Source organism: Perognathus longimembris, chromosome 5, assembly GCF_023159225.1.
Source record: "Perognathus longimembris pacificus isolate PPM17 chromosome 5, ASM2315922v1, whole genome shotgun sequence".
NCBI classification, from domain to species: Eukaryota; Metazoa; Chordata; class Mammalia; order Rodentia; family Heteromyidae; genus Perognathus; species Perognathus longimembris.
Genome location: NC_063165.1, coordinates 35,594,784 through 35,620,409, shown reverse-complemented (window position 1 = coordinate 35,620,409; position 25,626 = coordinate 35,594,784). Strand labels below are relative to the sequence as shown.

Here is a 25,626-nt window from a genome sequence, read left to right as displayed (position 1 = left end):
TCATGTATACGAGGCAAGCACTCTACCACTAGGCCACACTCCCAGCCTGTTTTTGCTTTCTTGTGTTTGTCATCCTGTCCAATTGAAAGACAAGCCTACTGAAGCTTACCATCTTCTCTCTTTGTGTACTGCTAGAGAAATGCACAGGTGGACACTGCTTGCCCATTCAAATGGATCTCTAAACTCCCTTAACTCATACATAGCATTCCTCACCCTTTGTAAATTATCTTCAGTTTGGGAAGTGTAGTTTTCTCCTACTTCATCTAGTAGAGTTGTAGGTAATCAGCAGAATTATCTTTAATATCTTAACAACTCTACTGTAGAACACACACACATAATGTACCTCCTTTTTATTCTCAGAGGTATCTTTTTGCTGTTCTCATATAACAGTGTCTTTTAATCTTTCTTTCTTATCTCTCAACATGTACACTCATGCATAAAATGCTTATTCCAAAATTTTGTTCTCATTCCCACAATGACCTCTGTGCATATGTGTGTGTGTGTATTCTAAATTCTTTTCATGTTTATTCAGATTTACAAAGAATATTAATCCCCACTCCCTTTTATTTAAACTCATTCTTTTTAAATTTTTTCTTATTTATTGTCAAAGTGATGTACAGAGAGGTTACAGTTCCATACGTTAGGCCTTGGGTACATTTCTTGTACTGTTTGTTACCTCCTCCCTCATTCTCCCCTTCCACCTCCTCCTTTCCCTCTCCCCGCATGAGTTGTTCAGTTGGTTTACACCAAATGGTTTTGCAAGTATTGCTTTTGGAATCGTTTGTCTTTTTATTCATTGTCTCTTGATTTTGATATTCCCTTTCACTTCCCTAGTTCTAATACCAGTATATATAGTATCCAGTGTACTCAGATAAGATACAGTGATAGCGAGGGTACAACCACAGGAAGGGGATACAAAAGGATCACCAACAAAAGAAGCTACGGTTTCACGTGGCATGTTGAAAGTAATTACAACAGTGATATAATAGTCGTTTCCATAATATGGAGTTCATTTCACTTAGCATCATCTTATTGTTCATAATGTGATCCTCTGCTGTGACCTGTGCTAATTATTCCCTATGAGGGAAACCATAGAGTCCATGTTTCTTTGGGTCTGGCTCACTTCACTTAGTATAATTTTTTCCAAGTCCTTCCATTTCCTTACGAATGGGGCAATGTCATTCTTTCTGATAGAGGCATAAAATTCCATTGTGTATATGTACCACATTTTCCTGATCCATTTATCTATTGAGGGGCATCTCGGTTGGTTCCATATTTTAGCTATGACAAATTGTGCTGCGATAAATATTGTTGTGCTGGTGGCTTTAGTGTTTTTGTTTGTGATCTTTTGGGTAGATGCCCAAAAGTGGAGCTGCTGGGTCATAGGGGAGCTCTATGTTTAGCCTTCTGAGGAATCATACCATTAAACCCATTCTTGAGTTGGCATTTTTCCTCTAAATGAAAAGTAATCTCTATAGTTGGTCATCTCATATGGACTATTTGTGGTTTTTTTTTTTTTTAAAGAAATTGCATCTGTACCACATTTGAAATCATTACTTCCTCTCAAGTAATACTGTTCTTCCTCTAATTTCCAATATACTCTGCCTGACTTACTTCTTTTGTGGCTGTTTATTCTGTCCTCTATTTTACTCTGGGTGATGATTCCCAAGGTCCAGTTCTCTGTCAATTCTTCTTCTTAATCTTCCTTTATCATTTAATGGTCTTAAGTATTACTCACATATTAGTGTTGCCAAAATGATGATCATATATATTCAGTCACCTACATAAAATGTATGTGTTTTGATTTGAACTATGCCTGAAATATTCCTCTTTTTTTGGTCTGGTTTTGAGGATGGAACTCAGAGCCCTGAGCTTTTGGGCTCAAGCCCACTTTTTTACACTTGAGCCACAGCAAAATATCCAGATTTTGTTAGTGATTAATTGGAAATAAGAGTTTCACTCTTTTCTTCCTAGGTTGGCCTTAAACTGTGATTCTTATATCTCAGTTTCTTGTGTAGGTAGGATTATAACTTTGAGCCACTTGTTGCTGACAAATTTTCAGTTTTTAAAACTGAATTAATTTCTCTTTCCCTGGAGACACAATCTTTTGATAGTTGTTCCTTGCAGAAACTACTTTTTACCTCTCTAATATAGCTAGAATACTGGCAGTCACTCTTTGCTACTTCACTTTGTGCACATAGATATTATTTATCAGTGACTACTAAACTAAATAATTAGTGATTAGTTGCTAATCAGCTTTAGTTGCTACCTAGATTGTCTGGGATCTTTAATAATATCTTCTATCAATTAAAATAGTGTCTCTGAGAGCAGAACATGAAAATTTATTATTCTAAGACTTGAAAGTACTTTTCTCATTGTTTTTCAAATATATGACTTTGTTTTATATCTACTACCACTGTCCCATTTGGGTCCCCACTGTCTCTTAATGTATGTATGTTAATTGACTACCTTGTCTTGATAGAGACATATATGCTGATTGATCACATTGTCTTGCAGACCATTCTGAAATATAGGCATTACTGTTTCATGACCACTGCTTCTTTTCTTTCTATGTTATCTCATTTGCTGAAAAATCTTTCCATAACATTTAATAATGAGCAGGCTTAATTTTTTAAGTTAATCAGTACTTGTCTTTTTGTTTGTAATTCTCTCCTTCCCATGAAATAAAATGCCTAATTCTGTTCATATATAGTTTTTTTTCTTTTTCTTTTGTGGTGCACTTCATGAACAGTCAGTCCTTTGATGAGGACTAGAATTACAATCTCATGATAAATTCTTAATCTTATTTATTTATATTTCTTGGCTTGGTAGTTATTTTTTTCTAGGTTGAGTTGGTTGTCTCTCATAATGATCATTTCCTAGGAAATCACTACTCTCACCTCTGTAAGAAATGCCTTTATGTTCCTATTTTCTCTCTGGGAACATTGATTGGTACTTAATCATCTTTGTATTTCCTGATATCTAGCATACATCCAGGCACATATTAGATATTCAAAAAAGCCTTTTGGAAGAAATGAGCTAATAAATAACAAGAACTCAGGGTTGATTAAGTAAAGACAGATAACCAAAAAACTTCTGCCTTATAACATAATCAAGAAAAGCCTTAGATAGAGCAGAGTAATTTTTCACATTGATAATTAGAACTTGAAAATCATTAGGGAAGATATTCTGTACAGGGTGATATACTAGATCTGCATTGACATGATTAGTGTTACAGATTATTAGATGTATTTCTTTGGATTTGTATAATTATTTAGGATCTTAATTTATATAATCATTAGGATCTTGGCTTAATTAGGATTCATGAGTAGAAAAATGGATCTATAACTGGTCCATATTAATGTTTATTTGACCAGTAGTCAATTTTTTGACATAAGTAAATGGTTTACATAACATGAATTAATCTTCTATTTTATGTATGTTCTTCAGGGCCCAGTCATTATGAGTAAATTTGCAATTTACAGATATAAACTAACTGCGCAACATAAAAGGTACTAAGATCAATTTATCTTTGTGTATTTATATTTTTAATTGAAAATTGAAATAATGTTCAATGTAGTGTTGATTTGTCATGAATCAATATAAATAGATAATTAGAGAAATTTTGTCAAATTATTTACCAAAAAGTTACAGTTAAAAATTACACAGATAATTTTAAAATCAAGATATATAAGGGAAATATGGAATAGTCTCTTTGTAATATGACAATTGTGATGGAGGCATAAAAAGATATGAAATTGGAACAAAGTTTGAAAAGTTGACTTTTTACTTAGTGTTATTACTTCTGAGAACAAAATATGCATTGATTTCTAATTCTTTATTGCTAAAAGTCTGGCCTTGAATTGTTTATGAGAAATATTTGTGCAAATTCTCTGGGAATTATTTAAATAAAACTGATTGTACTCGGGGCTGGGAATATGGCTTAGTTGGTAGAGTGCTTGCCTAGCATGCATGAAGCCCTGGATTTGATTTCTTAGTGCTACCTAAATGGAAAAGCTGTAAGTGCCCCTGTGGCTCAAGAAGTAGAGTGCTAGCCTTGAGCAAAAAGAAGCCAGGGAGACAGTGCTCAGCCCTGAGTTCAAGCCCCAGGACTGGTTAAATAAATAAATAAATAAGTAAACAAGTAAGTAAGTAAATAAGAAGATAAGTAAATAAGTAAATGAATGAATGAATGAATAAATAAGTACACCAAACTGATTATGCTTGATGTTTTACGTATCCTTCTCAATTTTCTTCTAGCTTTTAGCCTGGAAATCACTAGTAATTGCTGAAGAGCTAATTGCCATTTGGAATATAAGTTATATCCAAGGGAAGAAGACAAGAATATAGGAATGCTGGTCTTTTAGATAATTTTAGAGCTGTAATAGTTACCTTAGTTCTTACCTTCACACTTTCTGTATACATGGGAATAAAGTTGTACTTTGTTAAGCACTAGTAGCTGTGTTTTTGCTATTGTTGTTCAGTAAACATTACAGTGAACCTACACCGGGGATCAAAGTTTTACAATAAGCTATGAGTCCTTGACTTAGTATCCCTCACTGTCAATAATTAGTATGTTGTCAAAGGATGGATCCAGATCTATTTTTTCTAAACAAAGAATGATAGTAATTCCAAATATAACTACGTCATACTGTTCCTGAGTCTATAAGCTTGTATTCATGTTTTATTTAGGAGTAGACTCTGTGTGTGTGTGTGTGTGTGTGTGTGTGTGTGTGTGCATACATACACAAATGCATGTGTTCATGTGTTATAATAACCATTGTAAATCTACCAAGTTTCAGGAAGATTTGGAATAGGAGAAGTAATTTCTTCCTTGGACTTGCGAAATAACTGAATTCTGAACTGTGGAGGGGAAATAAGATTTCTTTATATATCCAATCCAATTAACTTTTTGGCTGAAATGGATCAAATAAGTTATGGGAGGGCTCTATTATTTAGTCAACTTGGTCTAATATCAGAGGAGTCAATTGTGAATTTGAAGATATTAGAAAAATATGTGACATTTACTTATTTTTCATCTATATATATGTATATATATTCCTTTGGAAATATAGTCCCAGTTATCAGGAGGCAGATTTAGGAGGATTATGTTCTGAAGCTGATCTTGGAAGAAGTGAGAAAACTTTCCTGAAAAATAAGATCAAACAAAAGGACTGAGATGGTAGCCTAACGCTAGAGTGTTTAGATGCACTGAGGTCAATCCTCGCCAAAACTAAAGCAAAAGGTTATGTTTAAAGGTAGAAATGTAACCTACATTTGTGACACCAGTCTCTTGGTACATACATTCATTCATGTTAAATATTAGTGCTTAGCTTTCAAGAGTTCATGGCTACCTCCAAATGCCCTTGCTACATCTATCCCTTGAGACTTCACCTGGGCTTATTAGCCGGTTTGCTTCAATTGTTCCCTTCCAGGACACTCTAGTGATTGTGAGACCCTTTCACCTGAAGTCTACCAGCTACTTCCTGTCAGGTTCATGTAGAAGAACATCAGACTGCTAGGTTGTCAGATGTTTTCTTTTGGTTCCAAGCCCACAGCTCCCCGTGATGCTGTGTCCACTGCAAACTGCAAAGGACGGGAAGCCAACTTGTTCTATACAAAAAGCCTGTTATTTCTTTAGCCAACTCTCTTAGTTTGGAGTACTACCTCTTATGCCCAGAGCATCACAAAGTCTCATAAGGAAACATTCCTTTTTGTACTAATTATAGTCCTTCGGAATGCAGGGTTTGGGGGGTTTATTTTGTTTTGCAACAACTTATCTATTGTGCTCCATTTTCTCCCCAATAGTCTTTATTCTCCTCTATACATTTACTAATGCTAGAGGATGAATAGAAGGACAGATACCCCAAAGTTTGTCAGATATAATGAAACTCTGATTTCTAGTTGGGAGTTTAATTGACCCCTTTGCAACACCAGGTGTTTTTTTTTTTTTTTTCCAGTTTGCTTCTTTTTATTCAACACCAGGTTTTAGCTACCACTCTAGATGGCCTTCACAAAATAGCTAGTTGATAATAGGACATCATTTCTTGATAAAATTTACATATTAGATGCATATATGTATGCATATATATTAATATGCATGTGTAAATTATATACTTATAGCATATTATGATACATATAGGTATTGTAAGTAAGATACATACATATACCTATATGCATAACAATATACTGAGTTCTTATTTGGCATGACATGCTTGATGTCACAGACAATGCCATTTTTCACACTTTTTAAAATCTATTTTACAGAGTAAAATATAAGAAAGTCTTACTTGTTCTATATTTACAAATGCTGAAAATGAGCACTATAATTACAATGTGCTACTATTTGGTTATGTGGGGAGAAAGTCTTCTCTAAGGACTTTCAGTTCTTTTTGGATTTAAGTGTACCTTATTATGACATAACAATTGGTACCATATTTTTTTCAGTCTCCGCTAGTAAATCTATGTACTGTGACTCTGAATAAGGGGGATATGAGTGGGTGGAAAAGACATGAAGTCAGTACTTTGGTACTTAAGCACAGTGTAAAACAAGCAACTATTCTTTAATTATTGGCATAAAAACAATTAACAGAAAAAAATGACATCTGAACTATAATTTATGGCCTGGCTGTTGGCAAGGAACACGTTGTAGCTGTTTTCAAATGACAATCTTAACTGTCTAAAATTTCAGGCTGCAGAATAAAGCATGTTTATGACAATTTAGGGTCCCTCACAGTGCAAACCAGTATTAAAATGCTAGGTAATAAGGAAGCAGTGAGATCTACTGGGAAGTATTTTATGAGACTAATTGGTTAGAGAATGATTAGACATACTTCTTTGAATATAATCAAAATATCACAACATCTGGGAAGCTCAAGGTATAAAATGTATGCTTAATATCAATATTAAGTGGAAAAATGTGAACTATGAAAACCTAGAGCCATTTTTCAGTAGCATGGGTAGCATATGATTTTGTTGAAAGAAGGATCTTAGCACAGTAGCTTTTCATTTTAAAACAGCCAGATGTGTGTTTTTTCTTGTGCCACTTCTGGGGGTTGTCTCTTAGCTCTTTTGCTTGAAGAACTGTTCTACCAGTGGGGCCACAGCTCCAGTTCCTGTTGGCTGGTGGTGAATTGGAGATGTGTCTCACAGATTTGCCTGTTTGTTCTGATTTCAAATCTACATCCTTAGATCTCAGCCTCCTAAGTTGCTAGGATTATAGGCATAAACTACCAGCACCCAACAGATGTGCTCATCTTTCATGGATGGATGGAGAGATTAAATATACTATGTGAGAGTGACAGACACAAGTGTGTGTGTTACACAAAGAGAAATTTGTGCAGAGTAAAGGATATTGAGACAACAAACAAACCATCTGAGTTCTCCTCAGTATTTTAGCTGCAGAAACTTAGAGTGATGAAAAGGTACAATGAGAAACCTTAGTGGTTTCTCATTGGCAGATAATTTTACTGCCCAAACATGATTAAGCGGAGCCCATTGGGGCAGGGTAAACATCCAATGAGCTTTCCCCACCAGCTTGATGTTTGCATGTTACCAGTCATAGAAGGGAAGCACTCAGAAATTTAGGAATTTTTCATTGGCAATCAAGTTAGATCTTCAACTCAAGTCTAGGCAAGGTTTACCCTTCCTCTTAGAAGCTTGGTGACTCCTGCTCCTTGGTCGCAGCCAATGAAAGACACTGTCTGAGAGCAGCTTGGCTGCTGTCCTGGGTAGGAGAATTTGGCAGCCCTAGGGAGATGGATTTCTTAAGCCTATGACCCGCCAGGAGTTGAGGAGCAACTCCCTTCCAGCCTCCACTCTGTTGCTATGAAACAAAAGACTTGGGAGGTAAGCGAGGCAGGAAGTCCCGCCTTTTGAGCCCCACTTGGCCTGGCTCCCACTCCCTAAGCTCACGCCCACCTGCCCACCTCTTATTGGCTAGCTCCCTAGTTCCTTGCCCCTCTGGGTCCAAGTCCTTTTTCTTTGCTTCTTTTCGTCCCCTTACAATCCATGCCCATGTTTATTTTTCCCTCCGAGTTTCTTTTCCATTCGGGACATACGATCTCGGAAGCCTTCCTTGGGGGCCATTGTGTACTGTGGAGGACGTGGAGCGGGTGGTGTCGCCTGGAGGACGGGCCGCCTCCTGTCCATTGGCGGTACACGCTGTCAGGCTGCGTGAGAGCTCTCGGGATTGGCTTTTCGTGGCCCGGCCCCGCCCCCCAGGCCCCGCCCCGCGCCTGGGTGTCTGTGCATGTTCCCGGGGTGGGGTGTGCGAGTGCGGCGGCGGCGGCCTCCCCGAGAGTCGGGCGGGAGGGGACAGCGGGTGTGGATTTGCCTTGACGGTAATTGTCGCGTTTCCACGACCTCGGGAGCGTGCCAGAACGGGCGATTACACATTCCCCGCCCAAGCGGCGCCCCCTCAGCGCACCGGGGTCTGCGTGCGTGGAGAAGTGAGACCCGCGCACACGCGTGTCTCAGGACAGCCGGGGCGCCGTCAGGCGAGGCGTGCTCAGGGCGCCGGGGCAAGAGAGAAGCGCTGCTTTCTGGATCGGAAGACGGACGGGTGGAGGTGGGGGAGGGCAGTGTTCGTCCTGGACACCCTGGAAGAAGGGAGGGCGGCCCAGCTTCACTGCCGTCCACTGTGAAGAAATTAGGGGCGGGGGTGGGGGGGCACTTCGAGACCGGATCAGGCTGGTGATCCGGGGAGGAGGAGGAGGAGGGGAAGGTGGGCGCCGCGAGGCCGGAACGCGGACGGCCCGCCGGGGAGTGAGGTGCGTCCAGCCTGGCGCCCAGCTCTGAGGGAGGCTGACCCGGCTGCCAGTCGCTGGAGCAGCCCGGGGACACTTTGTCCTCCCCCAGTCCTCCTCCTCCTCTCCAGCGGAGATCCGACAGGCCTGGGCACGGAAGGGGCACTGACTGCCTCCTGAAACAAAGCTTTGGGTACCCCCCCCCCCCCCCACCTCCGCACCCTGCAGTTAGCTGTCGGTGGGACTGGAGAACCCCCCAGGGACGCGGAGAAGTGAACTTTGCTTTCCAAGCCCGGTCTTGTCAATTTCTCTCCCCCCCCTCCACGCCCAAAACGAGCTAAGTGTTGATTTATGTGGCTCTTGGGAATAACTATTCACCGCGCTGCTTTAAAGGACTCTCTCCGTACTCGGTGGTTTCTGCGGGGAGAAGCCCTTTGTTGACAACAGACCTGTCCCTGCGGCTTGTGTTAGGGCTCTGTGTATGAAGAAATTCTCATACTTTGAGTTGGGATTAAAGACAGAGCAGGGGAGCACTTTTTTTTTCCCCTCCCATTTTAACCTAGTCGAGGGAACCGATCTCTGTAAGTTGTTTAATTGTTTCTGTTCTTATGAGTTGGGTATCAGTGAAGCTTTTAGCCATTAGAAAGAAACATGAGAAGGATGCATCTTTAAGTTCTTAGTGTCGGACCGGAAATCTAGGCTGGTTGCTTCTGAACTTGGTGTACTACGGAGAATGAAATCCACACAGGGGTGTTGGAAAAGTTGAATCTGGGCCCCTTGGGTTCTTATTAACTGGAGATTGCATTTGTGGCTAAGTTAGCCTGTTCAGTTTCCTCTTGGGTAAATACTTTCTTACCCAACTAACTTTTTCTTTCTTTTCCTTTTTTCTTTCTTTCTTGTGGTTTGGAAATCTGCTTTTCAAAGAACTAAAGATTCCACATGGCAAACTCCATGAATGGTAGAAACCCTGGGGGTCGAGGAGGAAACCCCCGAAAAGGTCGCATTCTGGGTATTATCGATGCTATTCAGGACGCGGTTGGGCCCCCCAAGCAAGCAGCTGCGGATCGCAGGACTGTGGAGAAAACTTGGAAACTCATGGACAAAGTGGTAAGTTCTATCTCATGTACTCTGAGTGCATTGCCATATGCATCCTGTATATACATGCTTTCAGGTTTATTCATATGTATTATTAACTGGTAAACAGTTGTTGCTCTGATAAGCATCATTTGATTTGTGTTGGACATTTTTCTTCCATTTCTCTGTCTCTGTCTCTCTCTCTGTGTGTGTTTTGTGTGTGTGTGTGTGTGTGTGTGTGTGTGTGTTTTGAAAAGCTGGATTCAGAGTAAAGATTTTTGCTTTGTTTTTTAACCTTTTGTCCTGCTCTTCAAGGTTCAGAGTTCCTCTATATGACTCAGATATGCAATTTTTTTTTTAAGATTGGCTATTCTTTGTGGGTGTATTACCATAGTGTAGTTTAAGAGTGTTGGTTCATTCTTATGGTGAGGTTGTGTTGCTCTTAGATAATAAAATAACAAAAGGACACAAACAAGCTATTTAACAAAAGTCTATGGAACAGTTACAATAAGCCCATGTGTGATGCTCAAAATGTTTACTCAGGAAAGAACCAGATGAGGGCTTAAGAGAGGAAGCAGTATTGGGAGTTTCCATTTTCACCATTGAGAATTCATCTTCATTAAGAAACTTTTTGAACTTGTTTATGGCATGGTTGCGTTTTCATTCATCTACTGTTCCATTTAGAAACAGGAAACCTTTCTGACTGTGTACTGTTTATTGCAAAAGGAAAAATTGTATTGGGGGGGGGGAGTTGTGGAGCTGAGATAGCAGAAACTTCTGAGGTTTCTGCTTGTTGTATTCATGTGAGCTGTACATTAGGTCTTGGAGAAGTCCAGCTAAAAAAGGTAACCTGAATACCTCACAGGGGTATCCTTTAAAACTGTAGCTGTCAGTACTAAGTTTGATTATAAAACAATTATGGTTAAGCTATGGATTACTGCTTTGCCTGTACACACACACACACACACACACACACACACACACACACACATTATTGGCTTGGGCCAATATTCAGGACTATTTGTACATCTAGTTGGGGCAGAACTTTATATATATTTTTATGACTGAAGAAATGAACATTTATTGCACATATTTTGTAGTGTGCAAACCTATCAAATGGTAGCATGAGCCTTTGCTTTGATATTTTGTGTACTCAGTAGTATTATCAATACACTAAGGTAACAAGATCTACTGTATTTTCATTTACCTTTTTACAAAATACAGATAAAGATAGATGAATGACAGGCCTGCAAGTGTATGGCTATTGTGTTCACAGGCAGAGCCAGAGTATTTCTTCCAGATAAATATCCTTCGTTTTGAGTTTCAGTGTGACCCATTTAAGCTCCTGCCAATTCATTCAAATTGTCTCTTAAAGTGCTCCAGACAGAATGATATCATACTTTCAAAACATTGCAGCTTCCTGCTTGGGTTCAGGTTTTGGCTTCAGTACTGGACATTTAAGAATGAGGAATATGGAGTGGGAAAAATTGCACGTATTTGGAAGATAAAATTCTAGCAGTTTTTGCTTTTCTGAAGAGTTTGCGTTTGAAGGTTTTCTTTTTTTCCACATTGTTAATTGAAGGTGACAAATTCAAGATACACACACACACACACACATACACACATAGGCAAAACATGTTTGAAGTTTTACAGGGGAGCTGTTATTTCTTGTCCACATACTTCTTTAAGTGATCAATATTGACATAGTTGTGATTGAGTATTAGAACATCAAATCAAAAAGATTTATGTAAGGAAGTGGTGGGCAATAGTTTCTGTTAAGTCACTATTGAAACATTAATGATATGCATAATTTTGGTCTACAACTGGTCATTACCCCAACTGTTAACCCCTTTTAATTATTTCCCAGTGAGTTATGGTAAAATGTGTGGTTTTTTGGTAGTTAAACATCTGACATTGTTTATTTTATTAACCCCTTTTGGGTTTAGGTTTAACTTCTACAGCTGAGGAAGTTGACTCATAAGGAAATCTATTATCCATGCCTCTTAGTGGGATGTGTGTGGGGGTGTTGGAGAAGGTACTTTACAATGGCTTTCTCTATGTATTGTCATTGTTTGTCTAAAGATGAAAATGATGAATGAGTCTATAGGCTTTTTGGAGAATAGCCATCTACATTACTATGAAAGTTTAGTATTTTCAATTCTGCTCTATCCCGTGGTAATACAGACACTGACAATAGTAATTGGCAGTATGTTTTTGTGACATATGTAACATGGAGGCATGCTACACAAATATTTACCTCCTCTGTTTGTCAGTGGTCAAGGAACTGGCTCGTAATAACATTATCTGATGACTATATCAAGAATTTTACTAGTTGTTCCAGAGTTATTCCCCTGAGATATTAAATCTAACTTAAAAAATAACTACAATAGTACAAGATTTGCTTGTGAGTAACAGAAAACAGCAGCATTTCAGTATGATTAGTCATTAAGGTAAAGTCAAGAGTTCAGAATGAAGTTAGCATATTTTGTTTATGAAGCCTCATAAAGAATAGATCTTCAGTGATGCTGTGGCTCAAGTGGTAGAGCACTAACCTTGAGCTGAAAAGCTTAGGGACAGAGTAGCCCCCATAATGGACAAAAAAAAAAGTAGATCTTCAAAATATGACTACAAAGTAATTTATATCATGGGGAATAATGAAGCAATATTGGACTTTAAGGGAAATAACTAGTAAGTATGTAGTTTTCACTATTTATTGGACCCTTGAATTTATAATTTTCAACTTGAAATTCCAGTTCCAACTGATTAATTGGCTTTCAGTGGGCAGGATTTTTTTTCAAGGTCACTGAGGGGAGGGGAAATTATTACTCAGTTGTGTTCCTTGTAAGATACATAGTATGTTGCTAACACCAGCAGTAGATTTATCATAGTGCATGTGCTGAGAATGGAATGGCAGCATATCCCAACCATCTCATTAGTCAAATATTCTGGTCTTAGCTTTGTTCACCAGGCTAAGTCAATAGCTAAGCTTACCACCCTCAGATCAATGGATTTTGATACTGTTATTTGTTGTGAAATTTATTATCACAAATGCACATCTAAGTTATATATAATGCACTCAAAATGATGTGTGGAGTATGTTCCAAATTTATAACATGGTCAGATTCTTAAATACTTATGGACACTTATGAAGACTTACTGTGTTGCTACTAAGACCTTACTACTAGGGATGAAACATGAAATCTGTATAATGACTAGGAGAAATGCACTACAGCCAAACATACCATGGATAATTACCATGTGGGATGGGAAGGCCTGCACTACAAACACAGACATATGTGGAGAGGAGCCGAGACTATGCACCTTGTCTTTTCTGGCCACTATTCAGTTTTCTATCTGCTTTCTGCTAACCATTGCCTTTTAGGCATAGCATTAGTGTGCACTTGTTGGAAATGCTGAAGTGAGGGTAAGGAAATGATTGCTAATCAGTATGGCTGGAATCATAATTTATTAATATGAGGTTCCTCATATGGTTTTCACAAGAGTTTTAGGCAGGTGATGGAAAATAGAAGAAATGACTTTCCATCTAATAGATGCTAAATGTGCTGAGCATACACAAATGCTCTGGAAATGAGAAAGTAATTATTTGATGCTAAGCAGTAAGGCAAGTTGAAGTTCTGCATCTTCTTGATGTCCTGTTCATTTATTTGAAATTATGTAAGACTTCTAAAGGCATTAAACAAATGATAATGGCAAAAAGCCTTTTTCCTGTCTTTTAACTTCAGTATATATACTCCTCAACCTTAAAGCATAATTCATTCTCCATCTTTATAATTTTGCTATGACCATTATCTATTTTGAAGTTTGTCAAAGATGCTTGCATTATTGAAAAATAAATAAAAGTATGAATAATTTATTTTTAAAATTGAATTCTTCATCCCTGTGAGAAGTATTTCATAGAATAACACTTAGTTTGGGATCCATCTTGTGTTTGTTGGTTTTGAAATTCAGAACTGGAATATTTGAATTATACTTTTTGATATGTTTTCCTTTTTTGATTGAAATTTCTCTGTCTCATTAGAATTCTGGGTCCTAGGAGTCTTGAATGGGGGGTAAAAACACATTTGGTGTCTATATAATTGTGTTTATATCTAACAGATTTCAAATTTGTGCTAAGATAAATGAAGTGTTCCCAAAGTTTTCTACCTGTGACTCGTAGAAAAAACTTCATTAAAGTAAAAGATATAAAATAGTCCAATAAGAGTTACATTGACTTATGCCAGTGACAGAAGACACACACGGTGAAATCTTAAATCAATTAGTAACCTTTTTAACTCCTATGACTTTTTACCATTTTGATTTTCAGTCATTTTTTTTTAATTTCAAAAGCTGTTTTGTATCCTGTCTTTGACTATCTGACTTATTTATCAAAACCAAACAGGATAAAAATTTAAGAAGTGATTCACAAGTATTGTTTACTTTTACAGATATGGAAAAGATGCAATGATATGGAAAGATTGACATTTATAAAGAGCTATGGCAGCACCAGTAGTGTAATAAGTAGGGAAATTCATATGGTATAAAGCAAGTGCTGTGTCTTAGTATTTGGTAGAGGTGAATACTGCTTTTTGAGGATGAAGAATTGATGTAGAATGAAGCATCAAGAGGGAGCTAAGCCATGTCCTGGGAGGGTGGCTTGGATTCCAGTGGTATGAGGAGGGGTAGGTATATGTGGCCAAAGGAATTGTGGGAGATTTTTGAGTGAAAGTAAGTTAGAGTATGGTAATAGGGATTTTGACTGCCCTGTCAAACAACAATCCTGGCTTAATTTATTTGACAGGCAAATTATCCTCGAAGATTTTTGAACAGTGGGAAGGAAAGCCAAGAGGGTTGGCTTAGAGAATTGACAAACTTTTTGTTTAGTTCTATAGGTGGTATTGTTTACTAATTTTGTTTCAAAAGAAGAAGGTATTATGGAAGTAAAACATCTGCAGTTCTTTGTGGGTCTTCAGGGTTGAAGAATGAAAGAGAAGTGAAGTGAAAGTGACTCTTGAGGTTTTCAGCCTAGTTGACTCTGAGGGCAGTGATGCCCTTAATGAGATTAAGAACACAGGAAGGAAAGGACTGAAATTGGGGGTTGGTATAGAAATTTGTTTTGGGGTATACTGAGTTTGATTTAGCCTTTTGAAATCAGAAAATCGAACATAAATTTTGAGAGAAAAAATGAAACTAGAGAGTATGTGAAACTAGAGTGTATGGTGTATGTGTTCAGGGAAGACATATCCAGATTTTCAGCTCAGTAGATTTTTGAGGCAGAGCAGAAGAGAGACAGACACAAAGTCAGAGAAGCCAAGTGTTAGAAGAATTCAGGAGTGTGTATAGTGTTGAAGAAAATTCTACAAAGAACAGGGATAAGAGGTAGAAAAGGAATTGGAATATGGTAAATTTCTTGGGTAATAATAACATCTATAAGAAGGTAGATCAAATTCTGATATACTAAGTTTACATTCCTGAAGAGGAAAGCAGGCTAAAAATTGAAAGGAAATTGAACTTTTATTAGAGGCTATTGTTAAACTTTACAGAGTAATTTCACTTATATGATGGGGCTGGATTCAAATAAGCATGTGGGTTACTAAAAAAAAGTCCTAGAAATATAACTGATCAAAAAAGACAGTTCTGATAGTTTGAGAACTTAAAGAGGGTGGAAATTAACTTTGTGTGTGTGTTTCTGAGTGGATGTAATGAGCAGGGTAGGGGAGGGTCAGTCAGCCTTCCTCTGGCTTGGCTAGAGGAAATTGAGGGATGTTACAAAGAAGTTTTGAGAAGATTTATAGATTTTTATGTTGGGTTGTTATCTAGCAGTGTAAAGCATAAAGTTGTAATATTTCAACCTTGTTTTAAAATAGTATGTTATAGAATAAACAAAATAATTTGAGCATTCTTCTAGCTATTAGGTTGGTAAATAATAAAACAAATGGAAGTGGAAACAGGTTGTCATCTTTCACACGAAGATGATGTTAAATATTCAAACTGTGACTTTAATCTTGCCATTATGCTATTTTTTTTTTTTTTTTTTTTGGCCAGTCCTGGGCCTTGGACTCAGGGCCTGAGCACTGTCCCTGGCTTCTTTTTGCTCAAGGCTAGCACTCCGCCACTTGATCCACAGCTCCGCTTCTGGCCGTTTTCTGTATATGTGGTGCTGGGGAATCGAACCTAGGGCCTCTTGTATCCGAGGCAGGCACTCTTGCCACTAGGCTATATCCCCAGCCCCCCATTATGCTATTTTTAACTACCTTGCTCCAGCATATTTATAGTTTGTTTTATGAAAATATATTTGTATGTTGCTAAAAATTTTTTCTAGTAATGAAACAAGTAGTTTGATGATGTTCAAATAAAATTTATAGCATTTGAATGTATTGTGTAGTTGTTAGCTTCACTTACACAACAAAACAATAGCAAAGTAGATATTAATGTTCTTACCATTAAAAGTTAGGGTCTTTAAAAAAATTGTTATAATGTGCTGAGAGGTTACAGTTAGGTAAGTCAGGTAATGAATACATTTCTTTTTGGACAGTGTCACTCCTTCTTTGTTCTCTCCAAATTTTTCCCTCCCATCCGCACTCATAAGTTGTATAGTTCATTTTCAACCTAGTGTCAGGTGAGTATCACTGCTGCATCTGTCCACCCTTTGTCCCTCCAACTTTGTGCAAAAGTTGCATCTTTTATCACTGAATCTTTTCCTGAGAATTTTTTTGGGGATTGAAGAAACTAGATTCCAACTTAGCTAATAAAGTTAATGGTCTGACCTTGTCTTATTTTCTATACAGAACATTCCAGACTAAGGGTTTCAGGTAGCATGAAGAACTACCTGATCCCCTCAAAGCAGCCAGTACCACCTATTGCATTCCCACACCTGCGTAAAGCCTGCATTGATTTTGTTGTGGTGGGGTATAAAGAGTTTAAGAAGGAATACTAGAAAGAAGTTAATGCCTCTTATGTATTGGCTAGCATGGTGCCCAGCACACTTCACATTTCCTCTTCAAAGAATTACAGTATACTAAAAGATTTCTAGAAGTAGAAACCTGTCTAAACTGTAAACCTAGTAAGTGACAGGGTCAGATCGTCTGTTTCCTTGACTCCAATGTCCATGTTTGTAGTATGAAGAGAGTCAAGCCCATCTCTCCATTGTATGATTCTTACTCTTTCTATAACAAGCAAATCAAGAGTGTTTTCTTCTTATATTTGATATTATCATTCTTCAGAATTTGTATTCATTTTCAGGAGGTTTATTCAATGATGACATGGATAACTGATTTATATTTTCCTCTGAGAACGCTTTGCTTAATCTGTTTCTCTTTTCCTTCTGTTCTTCCCTCTATCAAATATATATTGTATATCTACTTTGTGCAAAGTAAGAGAGAGACCCATGAGAAAAGGAAGTTAGTTTCTTACTGGGAAGAGAGTGTAGAGTTGCACACACAACAGATTTACTAAATAGGCTTCATTAAAATAGAAAAAAAAAACACCCTGAAATCTCTTAGATTCTTGTTATTTGTTTTGTATGACTGCAGAAAGAAATCTCTGACATTTATATGAGGAGGGAAGATTTTCTTTCGTGTCTTTAATAAAATGAGATTTTTCTGGGCTGGGAGTTTTAGCCCAGTAGTAGAGCACTTGCTTAGCATCCTCGGTTTTGCCCCCAATACCACAGAAACAAACAATATCAACTATCTCATTTTGAGAATACTTGAGTTGTTTTAGTACTGTTGAATGCTTCATTAAATGCAGTGTGATTTGGAATGAAAGTCATTTGTAGTACAGACACAGTTCCTTACTGTTGCAATTCTCATTTGCCTTGGTGAAATTTCTTTCGTTTCAGGAGCTAGGTTTGACCTTTGTTGGTGAAGAATTTGTTAGCTAGTCTAACACCTCTTTTTTATTAACTTTTTTTTTTTTTTTTTTGCCAGCCCTGGGACTTGAAATCTGAGCCTAGGGCTGTCCCTGAGCTTCTTTTGCTCAAAGCCAGACCTTGAGCCATTTGAGCCACAACACCATTTCTGGCTTTTTTTGAGTAGTTTATTGAAGACATGAGTCTCACCGAGTTTCCTGCCCCTGTTGGCTTTGAATCGTGATTCTCAGATCTCAGCCTGCCAAGTAGCCAAGTTTATAGGTGTGAGCCACTGGTGCCCGGATTTTTATTACCTTTTGACTAGAAATTTTAATTAAGGCACAGCCAGAAATCTCTCTAAAATAAAACTATTCCAAGAATAATTAACATCATTGCAAATTGTTCCAGTGATAGTAAATCTTGTTTTTATATTTGTTTGTTTGCTTTGATAGTGTAGAATGAATATATATGTGTATATTTTGATTTGTGATTATGTATTTAATAAAATACATATATCATGTATACCTGTTAACCATTTTTTTGCATTTGAAAAAATGCAAACTACAGTGTACATGGAAAATTTCCTCAAGAATCATCATATACAAAGATTTAGTGTGGCTCATTCTTAATCTCTAGTATCAGGGAAATAAGTATGATTTAAGAGGTTACTTTTGATGTTATCATGTCAAATGAGGTAGTTACTCTTGGTAATTTCCAAGTTTCTCAAAATCCGAAAAATCTTTTGAACCAATGACTGCAATGAAATTTTTACACTAATTCCCAAAGCAGATGTGGTGCCTTTTTGTTAAAAGAGAAGTGTAATATTGCTATTCTTTTATGAACCTCTTTTTAGCCTGAAAAACATTTTTTCAATCACTAAATAATTTGATTGAAAATAAAAATGTGATTGAAAATTTGTTTCCCTGTGAAAACCCTTCTGTTTCGCTACCACCTTTATTCTACAGAACAACTCAGATATTTCTAGGAGAAATCTTAAGTCATTTGAATGTGAACTTGAACCTTGTGGTTAAGCTTGTTTTTTTTTTTTTCCTCCTTAATGTACTGATTGTAGAAAAGCCATTTTTCTTTCCCTGTCTTTTGCAGTTCCTTGCACATAGAAGGCACTCAATAAATATTTATTGAATGGAACTGAATTTGACCTGCTTAGAAGGCCTACCTCCTAGTGTAGGGCCATTCATTTTCTGCAAGCCCTGTCATAAATCACATGGTTTAATAGTAATCCAACTGATGAACTGCACATTTGGTGGCTTACAGGAAGTAGTTCAGCACTGTATGTTGTACTTTCTCAAGTGCAGATTTCGAGGACAGCAGAGCCGACACAGGCCAAGGGACTCCCCAGCCCATTTAGGCTTGTGTGTACCACTAACCCAAGAGCTTTCCTATGTTCTCTCCTTTTAGAATAATTGCATTTACTCCTCTCTTACCCTGGTTTCTCTTAATTATGTCTGTACTGTTTTGCTCAGAATGGTGCACTTTGCAAATTCTGGTTTACTTTCCTTGATTTCCTTGTGAATAAATATGACTGAGCTACTTACTGCTTTTCTCCTTTACCACTGCATACTCTCCTTTTTCACAACCCTCAGTTCTCCTGTAATTCTTCCTTAAGCCACCAGGCTTTCCCACTAGACAACTCCTTGAAGACAGGTCTGTGACTTTTTCGTGTGTTCATACTGTCTGGAATAATGCCTGACATATAAACATTTGTTACATTAACAAATGAGTCCTGATGTTCATGTAAATTTGCAATTAGAATAAAATAAAAATGGAAATTAGTTTAGGAAGGTTCATTAATTATGTGCACAATTATAATTATATTGGAGTTAGAAAGCAGATCAGCCTGAGATTTAAAAGATTCAGGCTCTTGTGTTGAATTGATGTTTTTTTAATAGTCCTTTAATCTTTGTAGTTCTTAGTTTGACTTTTTATCTAGAAATGAGTGGACTGGATAAAATCTTTACAAAGATCCCTTGGAGTAAGAATTACATTGCTCCTAAGTTAATTATAGAGAACTAGGTCTCTTTTGCCAGACTCCTTAAGACAGGAAGTATATTCTACTCATTTGTAATTTTCTGTCACTGAGATTAGTACCTGAAATATAGTAGTTATTCAGTATTACTCAATAAAACAATACATTCACACATGGATTTATACTTTTAAATAAAAGTAAATGGAAACAAAATTGGGTAGAAAATAGTTTGATATCTGTAAATGTGAAAGTATCGTCCAAGGAACAAATTTTAGAGTTTCTGAGGAAAAAAATACTTAAGAAACAATTTTTCTTAGTCAGTTAAAAAAGTCAGCACTACAGGAAATGAGTTTGAAGCTTCCCTGTTGCCTGACTACAAGTTAATAATTTATCAGTTTGTGACATGGTGTACAAGTACATGTTGCTGAAATTAAACTGTGTCTGCTGTAAGAAGTTGGTGGCCATATTCTTCAAATGTCAGTATTCACATGTATCTTTCAGTGTACAGAATAAAAGTGCCTATGTGAATGAGGATTTGTTAAACCGTTGACATTTGGAACTTAGTCTTTAATGCAGAATGAACTTCTCTTAGTCATATTCAGATATTTCAAATATAAAAAAGTTGTTAGAAAAGCTTTCTCAGGTATTATATGTGTACTTTTATAAAGATTTGGTATTATTTACAAACGAAATGGCATCTCAGTTTTCCAGCCTAAACACAGAGCTTTTCACTCTAGATCAAGGGTTCTTTTAAGAAGCTCAGGGTTGGCTCTCTACCACTTGAGCCATGCATCCAGTTCCAGCTTTTTGCTGGTTACTGAAAGATTAGAAGCTCAAGGATTTGTCTTCACAGGCTGGCTTCAAATGTTGATTCTCAGATCTGTGTTGATTCTTAGATCTCAGCTTCCTGAGTAGCTAGAATTATAGGCATGAGACACTGACACTCAGCTTTAAATAGTATTCTTGCATTTAAATTAAGTGTCTACCTCTATGTTATTAATTTGTATACTTGCAGAAGCTGATAAATCTACATGTATCAATGAAAATATCTCAATTAGTTTTTGGATGAGTACATTTTATTCGCTGTTTCTCTTTCATTACCCACATTGACGTCTAGTCCTAACTACCTGAAGTACATTTAAATTAGCATATTTGAAGTGCGCCTTTCTTCCCCTCTGGGGAAGATAGTTGTGTGATGGGCACTTTTAATATTCCTGAAGTCATTCTTTTAAAAACTAATATCTAAATGGAAAAAAATAACTTTATACATCACAATTATTTGATATATATCAAATTCACATTTGATTATACATGTATGTTTAACTATGAACTGAAATATTTGATATAGGTAAAATTACATATCCCCTAAAATAATTACTACAGTCAAATCAACATTCTTTGAATCTTCTTCTAAGTGCTTTCATTGTGTGGTAAGAGCACCTAAAATCCATTTTCTTAGCAATATTAGGCATTCAAGTTGATATTAACTATAGTCTTTATGTTGTATATAGTAATCCCTGTGTAGTTTCGTTCATCCTACTTAACTGCATTTTGTACCCTTTGACTCACGTATTCCTATTTCCTCTCTTCACCTGACCTTGGTAACCACTTCTTCACACTATTGCTATTTATTTGACTTCTTTATATTTAGATTTTTAAAAGTGAGATCATATAGTATTTTTCTTGCTGTGCCTGGCATATAACAGACTGCTGACAATAATTGAGCTATTTATGGAAGTGACTTAATTCCTCAAATACAAGTTTCCCTAGTCTAAAAATAAGGCATCTCTGAAACAAGTTCTTAGCCAGATTTTTTTTGTTGTTGTTTTGTTGTGTAAGTCATGGGGCTTGAAGTCAGGGTCTGGGTTGTCCCTGAGCTCTTTTGCTCAAGGCTAGTGCTTTCCCACTTGGAACCATAGCTCCACTTCTGGTTTGCTGGTGGTTAATTGGAGATAGGAATCTAACAGGGACATTCCTACCCAGGCTTGCTTTGAACTGTGATCCTCAGAACTCAGCCTCCTGAGTAGCTAGGATTATAGGTGCGAGCCTCTGGAACCTGGTTCTCTTAGCCAAAGTTGAGAAATGCCATTGGCCACAGTGGTGCCACCTAACATCAGCCTTAACATGTGACGGAAAGGAAATCGGACTGGGAAATGTTACCGATTATGTTAAAAGTATCTTTCATATCTATCTGTCTATACACATAAAATTAAATATGTATGTACACAGCCTACATTACTGTCATGTGTATACATACCATACATATGCTATATACATAGGTATGTGCCAAAAATAGTATATATATGTGTACTCTGTAGTTTGTGTCTGTGTATATATTCTGCATATGTGTGTGTGGGGGATGTGTGTGTATGTATGGGTACAGTCTGAGAGGTCCAGAAGTTTTGACTGTACTGTCTTCATACTAAATCTGCTTTTATGTGTCTAGTTGGACTTTTTTCAGTTCTGCGTCAGTGTTACACTCTGTGTACTCTCTTGTACAGTCCCAGAGTTTCAATTTAAAATTAGGTTTGATTGAGAGTTTCTGATGCCCCAATTGGAGGGGCAAATGATGAACTGGGCTTACTTCTTCTTGGCTAACTCACACGAACATACACAAGGGAACAGAGTATATAGTTGAATGACTTCATTTTAATTTAAGTTCCACAAGAAGAAGTGCATGCCCCAGTGGTTGGATGGTCTTTGATGGAGTGATTACACTATGTCATGTATTTACAGGCATGGTAGGTGCTGTGAGAGGCCAGAAGACTCCTTATGACCTGGCAGCCATTTAGCTACTTAGTAACTCCACTATTAAAATGCTATATTTTCTGTTATTTTCCCTATGGTTTGGAAACAATATATATAAAAATAATAAAATCTATGTGAGAGCTTTAGCTAGAAATTAAATTTAATAAAATAATATCTACATGTGCATTGGTTGCTAGCAGAAAAGGTCCATTTCCTCATTTTTATTACAGAAAGATTATTGGTGGTAAACAATGATTAGTATACTAGAAAGAGAAGTAAAACTCTCAGGATTGCAGGCAGGGTGTGATACAGAAAAGTCTGCATGCGAAGTGAAGTTAGTAGGATATGAACTGGAGTGACTAACTTAAGATCATAAATTACATTATGAAAGATAAAAAAATTAGCTATAGCTATATTCATTCATAAGTTTTCAATGAAAGAACATGTTCTGATTCACATAAAAAATACTTTTTTTTCTGTCTTTATTTTTAGGTAAGACTGTGCCAAAATCCCAAACTGCAGTTGAAAAATAGCCCGCCATATATACTTGATATTTTACCTGATACATACCAGCATTTGCGACTCATATTGAGTAAATATGACGACAACCAGAAACTTGCCCAACTAAGTGAGAATGAATATTTTAAAATCTACATTGATAGCTTAATGAAAAAGTCAAAACGAGCAATAAGACTTTTTAAAGAAGGCAAGGAGAGGATGTACGAAGAGCAATCACAAGACAGGTAAGGTTATATCAGAATTTTTTTCCCCAGTGCCACTTATTTTGCATTTTTGTTTCTTAGATAACATAAATGGCATCATGTATTTTCTGTTTTTTTGAGAACATATAATTCATTTTGTGCACCTACTTCAGACATTATTTTGTGAAACTTTATATGTGATCTTCAGTGAGCAGATGTTACTACTTTTCTATAGATTTATTTTTAAGATAGATGTAGGTCCATAGAAAAAAATTGCTGAGGAAATGCAGAGTGCTTTTCTCCTCAAAAATAGTTTCTACAATTTGTATCTTAGCATTAATGTGGTCAATTCACTATGATTAATGAGCCAGAACTGTGGTAACTGGAGTCAAGAGTTTGCATTAGGGTTCACTGTGTTTCATGGTTCTATGGTTTATAAGTGCTAAGTGTCATGAATCTACCATTGCCATCCCCCAAATACCCTGTGTTCTACTTATTTATTGGCCCTGTTCTCTTACCCTACTTCCCAACTCTTGGCAACTCCTGATATTTGCACAAGTGTTTATGGTTTTGCCATCTGCACTTGTCATATAATGGGACTTATTCAACATGTAACTTTTCCAGACTTAGCTTCTTTCCCTTAAAGCCAATTTAAGGTTCCTCTGTCTTTCATAGCTTGATAGCTTATTTCTTTATGTCAAGGCATAATACCTCATTGAATGCCTTTACCTCAATTTGTTTCTCCACTCCCATATTGAAGAGTATCTTGATTGCTTCCAATTTGGAGTAATTATATTTAAAGCTGCTATAAACATTTGTGTGCAGGTTTTTAAATTTTTCTTCAAACAGTTGTACAAAGACATTTCAATAACAGGTCCATTTATGTGCACAGTACATTTTGATCAGATGAGCTTAAGTGTGTTTTCAACTCTTTTTGCTTAATAAGAGAATAATTGCTGGACACACCCATATTTACCTTTGTAAACTCCTACACTCTCTTTCATACTGGTCATACTGAGTTTTATTCCTAACAGCAATGACTGGGAATAGCCAGTGACCATTTTCACATCAAATTTGCTTTAGAAATAAGGAGATTTTTACCTTTTCCTTGAGTCTATGAGTGTGGTAGTTGTGGGTAGAAAATGTAGTTTTGGTCTCAAATGAGTAAAAGAAGACTAGTAACAGCAGTTAAAAATATCCTTATTGTAAAAGTGATGTATAGAAGGATTTCAGGTAATAAATACATTTCTTTTTCTTTTTCTTTTCTTTTCTTTCTTTTTTATTTTTTTTTTTTTGCCAATTCTGGGGCTTGAATTCAGGGCTTGGGTGCTATCCCTGAGCCTCTTTATGTTCAAGTCTAGTTCTCTGTCCCTTGAGCCATAGTGTCACTTTTGGCTTTTTTTGAGTCTCTGGTTGGTGATAAGAATCTCACAGATTCTGGGCTGCCTTTGAACCATGATCCTCAGATCTCAATCTCCTGACTAGCTAGGATTACAGGTGTGAGCCACCAGCACAGAACTGAGTACATTTCTTTTTAAAAAATGTCAACTCTTCTCTCATTTTTTCCCCTCTCCAACTACTTCTCTTAAACTGTATAGCTCATTTTCAACATAGTATCTGATGAGTGTCACTGCTGAATTAGTTCACCCTTTGTCCCACTATTTCTGTGCTTCCCTTTAACCTTCTCCCAAACAGATAAATTTACATACAAGACAAAAAGTACAGAAATGAAATACAGTGACAAAAGGGGAAAAATGAAGCAAAAACCATAAAAAGTAAATTAAAACCCTTGTTTCCATTTCTTGGAGTTCATTTTGATAACCATCATTTTATATAATGCACATCATTTTATATATGCACATAGCTATTGAGCCTTTGTGATCTTCTCCTAAGAATATCCTCCTTTGTTCTCACTGTGTGAATGTATAGAGGCCTGTTTAATTTATCATGTCCAAATGAATTTTTTTTTTGTCTTTCACCATCATTATGCTTACTTGTAGATTTATAGGCATAGTCTAATTACTACAAATGAGGGAAACTATGCAACCTATAGTTCTTTGGGTCTGGCTTATTTAGCTTAATAGAATGTTTCTAAGTCTTTCCATTGCCTTATGAATGGGCAGTATCATACTTTCTGATGGAAGTGTAGAATTCCATTGTGTATATATGCCAAATTTTCTTGATCCATTTGTCCCCTGAGGGGTATCTGGGTTATTACATAGCTTGGCTATGGTACAATACTTCAATGAACATGGTTGTACTGGTAGCTGTAGTGTGGCCTGGTTTGTAGTCAGTAGGATAAATGCCCAGGAGTAGAATTGCTGGGTCACTGGGAAGCTCTGTGTTTAGTCTTTTGAGGCACCTTCATGTTTGCTTTTTATCTATTTCCCATTTGCAATACTTACTTACAATGAAAATCTGTCTCTAGCAAGAAAACTAGTAGTAATTAAATCATTACAATATACAGTGTCTTAATATTGTCTAATTTAATTGTTAAAAGAAACTGCAATCTTTTTGTATTAG

General features: G+C 36.8%; 1 protein-coding gene across 7 annotated transcripts in view; it reads left to right on the top strand.

Moving 5' to 3' along the window:
- Nucleotides 1-8,219: 8,219 nt before the first annotated feature.
- Nucleotides 8,220-25,626, top strand: part of Cblb (Cbl proto-oncogene B) — a 166,097-nt gene continuing 148,690 nt past the window's right edge. For 5 of the 7 annotated variants that reach the window (XM_048346544.1, XM_048346543.1, XM_048346541.1 and 2 more), the window contains exons 1-3: nt 8,367-8,569; nt 9,672-9,854; nt 22,895-23,145. In XM_048346544.1, the coding sequence (XP_048202501.1) occupies nt 9,687-9,854; nt 22,895-23,145 (419 nt within the window). In that variant the 5' untranslated portion in view covers nt 8,367-8,569; nt 9,672-9,686. Of the gene's footprint in view, nt 8,343-8,366; nt 8,570-9,309; nt 9,329-9,671; nt 9,855-22,894; nt 23,146-25,626 lie in introns of those variants that run through there. The other 2 variants (XM_048346539.1, XM_048346540.1) reach the window with 2 other exon arrangements.